General features: G+C 42.8%; 1 protein-coding gene across 4 annotated transcripts in view; it reads left to right on the plus strand.

The window, feature by feature from the left end:
* The first annotated feature begins 2,226 nt into the window (after positions 1–2,226).
* CAPN3 (calpain 3) overlaps positions 2,227–12,882 on the plus strand; it is a 31,309-nt gene continuing 20,653 nt past the window's right edge. For all 4 annotated transcript variants that reach the window (XM_074909092.1, XM_074909093.1, XM_074909094.1 and 1 more), the window contains exons 1-4: positions 2,227–2,860; positions 9,737–9,806; positions 11,656–11,774; positions 12,416–12,549. In XM_074909092.1, coding sequence (XP_074765193.1) covers positions 2,567–2,860; positions 9,737–9,806; positions 11,656–11,774; positions 12,416–12,549 — 617 coding nt within the window. In that variant the 5' untranslated portion in view covers positions 2,227–2,566. The remainder of the gene's footprint in view (positions 2,861–9,736; positions 9,807–11,655; positions 11,775–12,415; positions 12,550–12,882) is intronic.

The following is a 12,882-nucleotide window of genomic DNA, read 5'->3' on the forward strand; positions in this document are numbered from 1 at the left end:
TTCAGTGGTATGAAGTGCCTAACTTCTGTGGATTTTGATAGGAATTAGTTGCTGAAAAATTTAGCAGTTGTGTCTGTGTCTGAGGAAAGAAATTTCAAAGAATATAATTTATGTTGATATTTGTAACCACTCACATACTTTCCCATATATTTATGCCATAAATGAAGAAATAGATTTATAGTATATCTTTACAAAAAATAGTAATTGAATTCAATTCAACTGGAGATAAAACTTCATAAAAATTAAATAGATTATCATCCACATAGTTCACTTTTGCTCTGTCTGAACAGGTCAGCTGTTGGGGTACTTCTGTTTGCAAGAAATTCCATCACAAAAAAAGTGGTTTCATTCCTAATTAAGGGTTTATTTTGTTGTTTGTAGCGGTTAGCACATCTTCTCTATGGTAAATTGTATTTCTTTAAAGACAGCATTTGTCTTTAGTTACTAGCAACTGCCGTTTGTCACAAAAAAGACCTACATAGCAAAACTATATTCTGTCCAATAGAAAATAAGAAAAGGAGAAACTGTTTTTTGAAGTATAACCATGAAATGCTCCTGAACATTCCTAAACAGCAGCATGGCCTTATGAGAAGTACGTGCCCACCTGACATTCCCTATGCAGGCAATAGCTAGACTGTTAGCTATAGCAATAGGTCATACCCTGACACTTGCTGATCATCCCAAGATAAAAGAAAAACACATCTCATGCTTCACTTGGTCCTCCCCAGCAGCCCACAGGGAGTTCGGTAAATATCAGACCTGTACTACTGACATTCTTCCCAAAACAAAACTCTGTGTACAAGATGTAATAGATTAATTTTTGTATTGGGCAGGAATAGAGAATATGAAAGAACATATGCACAGGGTCCAATATGAGCACTTTTGCTGAAGGTGTGCAGTGAGAGGCCCTTGCATCTCACTACTTGCATTGCTCTTGAAATATCCTGGAAAGAGTGACAGATGGCTCTGCCAAGCTGTCCTGCAAAGTATTGTCAAATATGAGACCTGCAATCCTTGCATCTAAATGTAACAAGGAAGTCATCAATTCTGCATCTAGACAACCCACCCTGAAGCAATTGCATTCCTATTTCCACAAACACTTGAATCTGTCCTTTCCGATTGCCTTGTTGGTGCAAGAAGGCTTGTGTTCATGATAAAAAGAAAAGGATTTAGGCCACCATTAGAAGACTGAGGATTAACACTCCTAGAGGTTAGTCAAGCTTGCCAACTATATTACCTTTTTTAAAAGTTCTCAGTGGAATTTTTTTAATGACCTGTAGAGATTGTCCGTTGTACTGTTTGTATGAAATGTGTAGAACAAACAAATGGCTGAGAAAGAAAAAAGAATCAGTGCTTTGGAGAACACCATAGTGCTAGGGCAGAAGGTCAGCAATGTGTATATGAGCCAGAGTCCAGAGGCTAGTGTCATTAGGCAAAAATAACACTGATGTCATTATGTAATTTAAGATTTCCCAATCACAGAAAAATCAAGGTGTTAGGGGGCTTTTCTTGACACAAAACAATGTCACCTTTTAAAGAACTGGGTTATAGAGAAGAGCAACATGTTTAGATTTTATTTCACAGAGACTGTGAATTTGTCCCTTATCCCACAGTTGTGTGACAAAATAAATGTGCAGAGTTAGATGTCTGCTATAAAACTACATCCTAACACAGAGAGAAAATCCCAGTTTCCACACTGGGCCCCTTATAAACTTTTTTATCCGTATATGAAAAGGTACCTTTTACATGAGAGGTAGCTATCACCAGGTGAATCTTCGTGCTGGCAAGCTGCTGTCTAGAGCAGCCAAACCTAGCTGGCAGGTGTTGAGCTGACCTCAGTAGCATCAATTTATTACTTTTTTCACCATTAGGAGTGTGTCTTGTGTCTTCAAATAATCCTCTCTACTAGTAACAATCTCTATCTTTTCTGCAGCAAAGGGTATAAACAAGTTGAGCACAACAGTTCCTTCAGGAGTGTCAGGACTAGTTTATTGGCTGGCAGCACTACATAAGCACATTCCCAAAGCAGCAGGAGTTTAGCTTCCAGTTTCACTGGTCTCTCTACTTAAGGAAGAGATGAGCTGCTTTCACCAGGAGTCAGCCTGTGCACAGAGCCTGTCCCAGGAGCATGCCTGGACTTGGCTCAAGCTGCGCAGAAGGCTGACACCATCTCAATAACCCCTCCTTCTCACTTTCCCTCTCTCTCACTCTTTGCCTGTAGTTATTTTTAGATTTTGTGGGTTAAAGCTTGTCACTTCTGGATGCTCATATGCACAGGGCAGCCATACGCACATGCTGTAGATGCTACAACTCGGGCACGGGAGTTAGCCAACAGATCATCTTGTTCCACCTCAAGGAATAAATTCCTATTTCTTATGACAAAATACTGCCCTTTGAGAGGATGCACAACGTGTTCAACCACATGGAATTCTGTTGCTTGCAAATTTGACTAGGAGTCTCAACGGATAGAAAACGCGGTTTACACAGCAACTTCCTCTTTTCTCAAATTTCCTGCCACTTTGCAAGATTTTGCTTTCTTTCAACATTTGCTTTAAGCCTGAATCCCATGCCGTCCGCCATAAATGCAGCTGTGGCTCAGCAGACAGCTGCTGGGTCAGTTCCCAACGCTACTATTAGCACTACAACCGAAGGTGCGGGTGGGGGCACAGGGGGGATTTATTCTGCCATTATAAGTCGCAACCAGCCCATCATCAGAGTAAAGGAGAAGACCTATGAAGAGCTTCACAAGAAGTGCCTGGAGAAAAACATTCTCTATGAAGATCCTGATTTCCCACCAAATGAGTCCTCCCTCTTCTATAGCCAGAAAATCCCCATCAAGTTCGAATGGAAAAGACCACGTGTAAGTAACATGTTTGCTGAGTGCCTTTTACTTTCTGTAAATTGAAGTATTCACCCTGAGCTTGTATTTTTGCAGAAAGTGTGTGTCAGGTGAGGCGGAGGGAATAAGCTGGAAATGTATTTCCTTAGAGCTCTCCTGGAAGATAACTAGTGAGAGCTGTGGAAGTTCAGAGAATGTGTATATAATGGCTAAAATACAATCAACCAAAATGAAACAAACAAACAAAAAAAAAAGTGGAATGAAATATGTAGAAAAATAAATACGGAATTTAGTTTTCTTCTTGCTTGATTTGCTAGGGATTTGCTTGTCTGAAACTACCAAGGAAAAATTCTTTTAATTCTGCAACAAGTTACTGGGTTTGCTGAGGCTTAATTTTTAAACGCTACCTTATTTCACTTACAGCTTCACTTTAGTAGTCTGCTGTTTTCCTAATCCGTGAAAATAAAAGGGCAGGTTATGGTCTGAAACATGCTTTTATTCAGTTGTTTGTTCCCAACATTGCTTAGCAGACTTACAAAGGTTGTTTAGCATATTATCCACTTACCATGAATGTGGGTGTTGTAATCACTGTGAGGACTCACTCCTGCTTACTAATCCCATTTCTTTTTCCTACCTTGTGGGTATTCCCCACCCAGCCTTCCTCTTCTTTCCCCTTCTTTCTGAGTCTCTCTCACAGGCAGAAGACAAATTCCTCTATTCCCAACTGATTCCCCGTCCTACCACAGGAGGAGTTACCCTCTTCCCCTGTCATTCCTGCTGAGCAGCTGCTCCCCTCCAGTGAGGCAGCCCCCAGGACACTGCCCTGGCCCCCGCCGGCCCCCGTCCGGCAGCGAGGACGTGGTTCTGAGGAGCTTCCTCATCTCTCTCTCTGGCAGTTTTTGGCCACCTCTTCTAGATTTTCCATATTCCCCAACACCCAAATCTCTGCTTCAGTGGCAAAGTCAGTGGTTCCTAACCACAGGAACGTAACTAAATGGTGAGACCAGGAGCTCTCATGGGTGACTGTTACAGGGGCAGAGGAAGGCCACATGCTGCTGTCAAAACAACAATGTGAGCAACATGAGTCCCCCATCTGCCGTGCCCTGTGCATACGTGCTCTGTCATTCCTTCATCATCACCAGGGCTGCATCAGTCCCTGGAAATGCATGTGAATGAGTTAAACGCAGCCACAAGTCAGTCATCTTAAAGGGATGGGATTTCCCCTATTTCTACAGAGAGGAAAGTGAGATAGCAGTACAGTGGATGGGTGCCAGCACCCTGGGGCAGACGGACTGCAAGTGTGCATAAAAGAAAGCATCAAAACATTAAAAAAAGTAAAAATGTAACCTCAAACTTGTCTAATAAAACTGAACATGCACAGATCAAGCCCTTGTTTTTGGCAGAGTTCAGACTTAAGGGTCTCTATCCCAAAGATACTTCTTTAAGCCACACAGTAACAAATAAGTTCGGAAGCTCCATACTCTTTATTAATGTAGCAACAATAAACTGAGGATGTATAAGACTCAAAATACAACCTAAACACCAAAATGAAAGCTATTTGTGTTCTTCTGATGCAAGCATTCAGTCACCTGATGGATCTGTGGTGCCAGCTGCAGACAGAGCAGAGGCAAGAGATGCAGAGAGCTGCAGCCTGTGCTGCCTGAGTACTGGCATGCTCTGGGATCATGGACCCCGGCAGAGGTGGCTGTCCTGACGGGGACACACCGGGCCCGATTAGTAAAGATGCCTGTGCCTATTCTTGAAATAGGTTTGTTCTAAAACAAACCGTGTAATTCGGGTTACTGCTGTACCCAGCAGGTCCCCAAAGAGGGGAGACTCACATGCAACCTTTTCTTCTTTTATGACGTGTCCCCTACCTCATCACCCACGCCACAAAAGCAAAGTGAGACTTCTCTTGGGGGCTAATGCAAAAGACCTGTATCTATTCATGCCGATCTCAGATTGATCGCAGGACTTTGCTTCACTGGGTTTTGAAACTGTAGGTTATTTAACACTGGTAAGAGGACTTGTTAGATACACAGATAGCCACAACACACATGTTAATAGAACATCATAAAGTCAAATTAATACAAAGTAGTAATACTGCACTAAAGAGTATTTTGCTAACAGATCAAAGCAATCATTGAAGCAGCAGATGTAAAGGTTCAGCTGCACAGGCCATGTTTTGTAATAGTCTGTAGAGATATGGACATCTTCTGTTCTTAAATTGCAGTGGCATGTTTTTTGACAAAGAAGGTAACTAGCTTATAAATTGTAGTCTTATAAAATGGTAATTTTTAATCACTTTGAAATTCAGGTCAAACTTGAATTGAATCAAACTTGACAATGTATTCTAAAAGAAGACAAAATACAGACAGTTGAGAAGTCCTGAGAGAATATCCTAACACTGGCTTCACCCTAGATACTTTCCCTGATTTCTATAGCATATTTTACATGCCATATACCCCTGGAAATAGCAAATAAACAAGTGATCAATGCTCTAAGATCTCATTTAAAAGAGAGAGCTGGGAAATAGGCAACCTGTTCCTGGCTGCCTCTGGCGTCCTGAGTCACCTTAGTCATGCCACCTAATCAATTTGTTCCCAAGGTATCCCCCCTGCTACACGAGATTAATGTATGAGAATACAATATACATGAAAGATTAATGCTAGCCTTAAATGGCATTATTTGTGATGACATGAATCCACATGGGACTGTTGAATGCAAGTTTTTCCAGAAGCTCCAAGTATTATTTGAGGAATCACAAAGTTAATCTAAGATTTGCCAGTTAGCAACACGATAGCCGAGCACCGGTGATGGTGCCATTCCTCATCTGAACAGTGCTGCTTCGCTCTAGCTCTCAGCATGCTGTGCTGATGTATGGAAAGGCTATGAGTCTGCTTTTGAACTCAGGACCCCACGGCAAGCCAGCTGCATGGATGACACTCCCACGACCCCCGGTTCTGAGCTGAGGTGCCCATTTTGCCCAACGTTGGGCAACTCTGGCTGCCGGGACCTGGGCTCTCTCTGCTTCTCCTGGCAATGGCCGTGCTGTGACTTGACCTTTTTCTTGGGCTCCTGCAATTAGTTACTGAAGTGGGGAGAGGTGTCCAGCATCCCATCCCCAGAGCTACCCCTTTCTCTCACGAGTCTGGCCCTACAGGCTCTTCTCTTTGCAGTCAGAGCTACCCAGAGGTCAAGTCCTCCTCCACCACCTCCCAAAATGACCGGCCTCTGCTGCTGCAAGGGCACGAAAACTGGTCTTGTGCCTTACCAACAGGACGGCTGCCACGCAGGGCAGCTCTGAGCCTTGGCATGGGGCCAGCGAGAAGGCCCCTGTAATTCTACCCAGCTAGTGACTGCCATGCCATGCCATGCTCTGCACAGAGCAGACCTCCTAATACTCAATTTGGGAGAAAGCCAAGTGACAGCCCTGAAAGTTTCCCTGAGCAAAGACTGCAGGATCCATCCAGTGTTTCTGTTCAGAGTATGCATGAGCATGGTTTAGGTACGTAGAGAAGAAATAAAATCCCCCTCAGTTAACGCATAATATTAAATCATTTGCTCACCCACAGAAGGTAAGAGAAGCCCAAAGAACCATTCTCACCTGCACCAGATTCTATCCAGCTCAGTGAGGGGCTATGTTCGGCTTTCTTAATGGCCTCAGCCTCCCACACCTATACTGCCTCCCAGAGCTTCTCTAACCTGAGAGCAGGGATGAGGTCACCAATCTTTGAGAACTGAGAAAAAGCCTGTATTATAACATAATGCAGAGTACTGAGAGGTCCTACTGCAGTCCTGTTTGGATCTAATGACACTAGGACATGAATATGAAGTCTCTGTCATGACACTGTGCTTTCAAACGTACCATTGTCAGTCTTTTGCTGACAGCCAGGATGTCACAGCCCCAACTGCCAGTTTCAATGGCTTCCCTATGATAATCCTCTCCATAGCCAAGAAAATCAGCAGGAGGAACTTTCTTTTCATAACAAACACAAATAAAATCAAGTCAGCAGACTAGTGGATTTTGTTTAGAATAAAAATGAATCAGTCAGTTCATCTGCTGCACAGGTGTGAAGCTGTTTGAATTTAGTAATCACAAAACATGTGCCTCTGCAGCCAGTACCGCAAAGCAAAGATGGCATTTAATGCCACCAAGGCAGGACTTTCAGATGAGTATAATCCAACTCTGAACCTCTAAAACCAGCTTGGTGTCTGATGACATCAAGCTCTGCCTTGAAGTCTGAAGCACAGCTATTTAATAGCATGGTCTAGATAGTGAGAGGCCAAAGGAGAAGCATGAGGTTACGAATTGTCTTGGGCAGGCCAAAGAAGATGCTTCCTCTACTTGATAGGATCAGTTTAGGGAATTTACTTAGAATACCACAGTTTATTTTTAAAGGAATGAATGCCTTTTGCTGCAACAGTGTAAGTTTACTGGAGGATTTTTCCTGACACAGCAGAAAAGCTAATGAAAATATAACAAAGGTCAAATGCCTTTTTTAGTTGCATGCTACCTTTGTATTTTCCAGTGTGCCCTCCCAACTGAAGGTACTTCCCCAGAAGTACCCTCTGACCAGAAAGCAGCATGCATTACTAATAGGTTCTTCCTAGGATTCTCTGCCTCCCTTGCTGTAACTTTGACTCTTTGTAAAGAAACTACAGTGTGAACTGAATCAACCCAGTGAACACAAAGGTGCGTTGCATAGTACCAAGGCAGTCTGAGGCACTCAGCTCAGAGGAGACTCTTTCTAGATGAATCATTGCATCAGTGAAGTGCAGCCTATTGGGATTCTCAATGATAACTTGACCTAAGAGATGAAGAGCAATCCCTTGCTGAGCCAGGAAGACTGGAAGGACAAACCTGCCACCTTGAACACCAGGTTGTCTTGCTCTGCTGACTGAGTACTTTCATCAGCCTTGGAAGACCTTGAAATCTTTTCCTGTAACTTTGGCTGCACTCAGCACAGCTAGCACAGCTGGAGATGAACTAGAGCAATACAATATTAAAAACATATCCACAGTATACTAAGTGCATCTGGACACCATAAAGAAACCCAAGAAAAGCATTTCTGTCATAGCTAAATCAGTCCATAGGACAATTGTACGATTCCCTCCTTTGCATTCCTCTACCAACCCATCCTTCAAAGCAAACAAGCCCTAGATGCAATAAATCCCTCTAAGGAACAATCATTGCTGTACATTTGGTATCTGGAAACACTTAGGCAGCATCTAACCACTTTCATCTAAAACACAGCATGCCGGATTTCAGAGCATTTGTTACTTCAATGGGAGCAGGATCAAGCTAAAATACAGCAATAGAGGTTGAAAAAATGCGATTCAGAAACCTGGCATTTCACAGCTAGTTTTCAGGAGAGCACCACAGCAATGTGAGGGTGAATATTTTCAACAAAGCAAGTGGGTGGAGAAAAGAATGAAGGCATCTCAAACAGCTGCTTTCACAGAACTGGACTCCGGAACAGCTGACCAAGGCCCAAAATAACAGGACAACCCCTCCATTCTCTCCCTCCAGGAGAATAAGGTGACTGGGGGGGGAGCCGGAAGCTGGTCTCCCTATCTGGCTGTATGACTAATCCAAATATTTACATCAAAGCAACTCTGTTGATTACTGTGAAGGAGCAAAAAAACGGGTTCAAGCCAAGTGAAACTACCAGACCTGAAACATGAGTCTGGGAAAATCCAGGGCTACTCTGGTGACCATGGGAAAAATCTTTAGACCCTGGAGGTAGCATCAGCTGCCTGCACTGCCACACAAGCAGTTGTCAGTTGTTCTTTCTCCTTCCCACTCCAGCCCTGTCATCTTCCAGTAGATTGGGTTCTTGGACTATACTTTATGTTCTTCCCCATTTGCAGCTGTGCACAGAAGTGGTCCTCAGATTGCAATATTTTTCTTTCCTTACCCTCACAAGAGATGGGTCCAAATGTTGTTGTTTTTTTCTTCCCCATACTAATAAATATGAGAGATGGGATGAAGCGGGGACTTCTTTTTCTCTGTAGGACAGGTTGTTCCTACTCCTTCCCTTGGCTTTCCTATACCTTGCAGGTCTTTGTCCCATACAGAAAAGGTTCTGTGTAGCCCTGCGATAGTCCCACCTCATTCTCTGGTAGTTCCTACATGCTCCTTCCCTCCTTACAGCAATTCCTTAATTATTTATGCCTGTACAGTATCTTGTGCCCATTCTGTACCAATATAAATACTGACAAACCAGTACATTGTCCTAAGTGCAGGACAAAAGAAGACCTTCCTGTCCTCAGAGACAGATGATATCTGTATACATTTCTGAATGCAGCACTGGCGATTAAATACTGCAACATAAGGAAAAGAATAAAATCTCTTAACCAGCAACTGATTATTCCTGAGAATTAAACATATTTTAAGGAGGAGTATTACTGGAGTTCATTCCTGATGAAATGCATTCTTCAATCCTATTAGTGCCCCAGCATATTAGATACTGCAAATCGGAGACCTTAAACCTGCAGTCATTTTTAAAGAATTTAAAATGATGCTCCTTCCACCTACCCGCTCTCCCATCTCCTCCAGTGTTCTGTTTTGGGTTTTTTTTTTCATTATTGTGTAGAAGAATATTTTCTCTGTTCTTCTTATTTTAATGTGTTTGCCCCCCATACAGAGGCACCCCCCCAGGCTGGCTATTAAACCTTGTAGATACATGGAGCAAACTCTATCTGAAGCCTGGAACATCCAGATTCCAGAACATTTTCATAGCAAAACTCTGCAGCTGAAAACTCTGCAAGAGATTTTGATATCCACAAACTATCCTACAGGAAAACATTGTCCTAAACCAGCTGTTATTTCTGCGGCAAACAGACATCATAATGCATGCTTCTCCTGCTCATCCATCTGTTTATATTTTGTAGGAAATATGTGAGAATCCACGGTTTATTATCGGTGGAGCCAACAGAACAGATATCTGCCAAGGAGAATTAGGTATGAAATTCTTACTCCAATTCTGCACTTTTTGAAGTCTGCATCATAGTTTAGCTCTCACTTGATTTTCTTTTGCTTTCAAGGTGATATTTGAAATCCCCTGTCTCAGTATACCACTACACATCTGCTGATTCCTTCTCTCTATAGTAAATTGTTGATACCTGCCTAGTAGTAATTAGGAAAGAACTTTAAGCAAATGATGCTTTTGTTTTACATGAACTAATATCAAGAGTGTGTTACAAACCACCATTTGGCTTGTGTTTCAGGCTCTGAGTAGGGACAAAACTAGTTAAGACAAGAATAAGAGATAAAGAGAAGGAGTTATCTGATTGAGAGAAAAACCTAATCGGCTACTGTTGTATTTTTTCAGGTATTTAGTCCTGTTATTTCCACACAGGAGCTTCTGAAGGCCTGCAGTTAAGTGTGCCTTGTACTCAAGGACAACCTCTATATTGAAGACCTTAAGCTCAGATGCTCAAAGATACTTTGATATATAGAGCTGCTACTTAGGTACAAATGATGCCTCTGCAACAGTCATCCATGCGGCACTCACCTGCACTACTTTGTAAAGTCATTCCCCACTCAGGTCTCCCATGTTTTTCATGGGTTTATAACTTCTCCTGTGATCTTTTTCCTATGCTAATACATCCTAATGTGTGTTAATCTTTTTGTTTAAGTGATGTTCTGTGCTTATAACTGTCCTCATCACCTTCCCAGTACTTTTTTTTTTTTTTACCTTTATTTTAAAATTTTTTATATTTATTTAAAACTTTCTTTTTGAGATGACCAGAACTTCACAGCTGTCAAGGTGTGGACACAAATGAATTTGCATGCACAGTACGTTCTCTCTTTTGGTTTCCATTCCTTCCCCAACTACTCATATCATTATTTACTTTTCTGACCACTGCCAACCATTGGATGATTTAGAAAAATACTGGTCACAGTGGACTCCACATCTTTTCTAAGGGGAAATAAGTAACTTAGAATGTACCACTATATGTATAGAGTTGGCTTTCCAAAATATATACGCCAGTTTCATAAATTTCTTTCACAACTCCCTGCAACCAGGTTTAGTTTTCACTACCTTGTATAATTCTCTCACCTCACCAATTCACACTGTTCAGGCAAGCTTACCCGATAACCTCTCTTACAGTAGCAGCTATGAGGTCTTAATTAAGGGTTGAGGCATCCTTTCCTGAACAAAGAAGTACTATGGGAGAAAGTCACCTTTCCAGAGATCCCACAGAGGCAGCAAACTTGTGCAAGAGTCTGAAGGAAGAACTGAAAAGTGCTAAAGGAGACGGTGTTTACAACAGTGCAGACACAGATTCAAAAAGCAGAAAACATGTCAGAGAAATGAAGAAGGAAAGAGGCCCCACAGAATGATGATTGGGACAGTGGGTTATTCTGAAAGCAGAAAAGCAAAAATGAGAGACTGAACCTCACCTGTACAGAGCTCCACCTGCCACAGAGTTATCTCTCAACTGGTCTCCGTCCTAAGCTTGGAAGGAAAACTGATGTGGGAAGTCAGATAGGCATTTGCATGGGACAGGGAAATCTTAACATAAGCAACAGTGCTCATCAGATTTTAAGTTTTTTCTAAATTACAGGGAATATCTTCTATTTAACAGGCATGTACCTAGCCATGAATGATGCCAATGAACATTTCCGGAGCACAAATAAATTAAGTGCTAAAGTACTGCAGAACACATGGAGAAGAGCCCTCTCCTGAAAGACAGTGGCATGCTCTACTGAGAATTAACATCCCACTTTGCGGTATCTCAGGTTTTCCCTTTGATTCTAGTTGCTATGTCCCTTCATTTTCTCTGCTGCTTCTCCTCGTTTGCAGGTGACTGCTGGTTCCTGGCTGCCATTGCCTGCCTGACACTGAATAAAAAGCTACTCTGTAGAGTCATACCTCATGACCAGTCCTTTATACAAAATTATGCTGGCATCTTTCACTTCCAGGTGAGTCCCTTCATCTAGCAGGAAGCAGACGTAACTGTATTTTCCTGAGAGAACTTGGCTCTCAGCACACTCTTCCCTCTCACTTCTCCACCCTTTGGCAATGTGAGTGACAGCAAGGAAGGAAGAGGGATTGAATTGCCTCACCCCAAACTCGTCCAACAGGGCAGTCACAAGAAGGGCCAGCCTATAGAGGCAGCTAGGGAGCCTTAACCCACCAAGGAAGCATTTGCAGATCTCTGTCCCCTGCACGAAAGGGATGGCAGCAGGTGCCTGGTCCTGCCTTGCTGCTCAGATGCAGTGTTACAGCCAGCACAGACACGTGGGCAGTTGGCAAGAGCTTCTATTTTTAGGCCCACAAGCAGCTGGTCTGTCAAAAACAAGTTACTGAAGAACCACTTATTCAGAAAAGACTGACTGCTTTCCACATTCCCCTTGGCTCTCCTAATGGACCTCTCACTGTCCCGCACACGTTGCCCAGAGAAATTCAGCATGGCTGCCTCCCTCCGAACGGCCATCACCTTTTGCCACATTACGAAGCAGTTAATTTCCACATTTCCCCTCTCTCAGCCTGGCTTTTCAGCCAGGCTCCCCCTCCATGCACCAAGTCAACCCAGGGTTTTTTTCTGTTTGTCTTTATTCAGTTCTGGCGCTATGGAGACTGGGTGGATGTCATCATCGATGACTGCTTACCCACGTACAACAACCAGCTGGTCTTTACCAAGTCCTCCCAGCGCAACGAGTTCTGGAGTGCCCTCCTGGAAAAGGCCTACGCAAAGTAAAACAACTTGCCAGATGGTGCCAGGCTCCCCGCCAAGGCTTTGGCTGGGGAGGTGGTTAAATCGCTGTGTACAGGACTTAAAATGAGCACGTAGAGAGACTCTGAACTTACCAGAGCCTTTTCCCATAGATTCTCATGCCTCAGAATTGGGGATGGGGTAAAATGTATTTTATGGGGGCTTTTACTACTCATTTAGAGGTCTACATTTGATTCTCGACATATCTTTTTGTGTGTGTGTTGCAGGTGGCACATTTAACTTGTGGGTTACCAAACAAATGGTTTGTGGGATTTTTTAGTACGTGTGTTTACATATCTATATTTATACTTTAA

Source organism: Athene noctua, chromosome 6, assembly GCF_965140245.1.
Source record: "Athene noctua chromosome 6, bAthNoc1.hap1.1, whole genome shotgun sequence".
Taxonomy (NCBI): domain Eukaryota; kingdom Metazoa; phylum Chordata; class Aves; order Strigiformes; family Strigidae; genus Athene; species Athene noctua.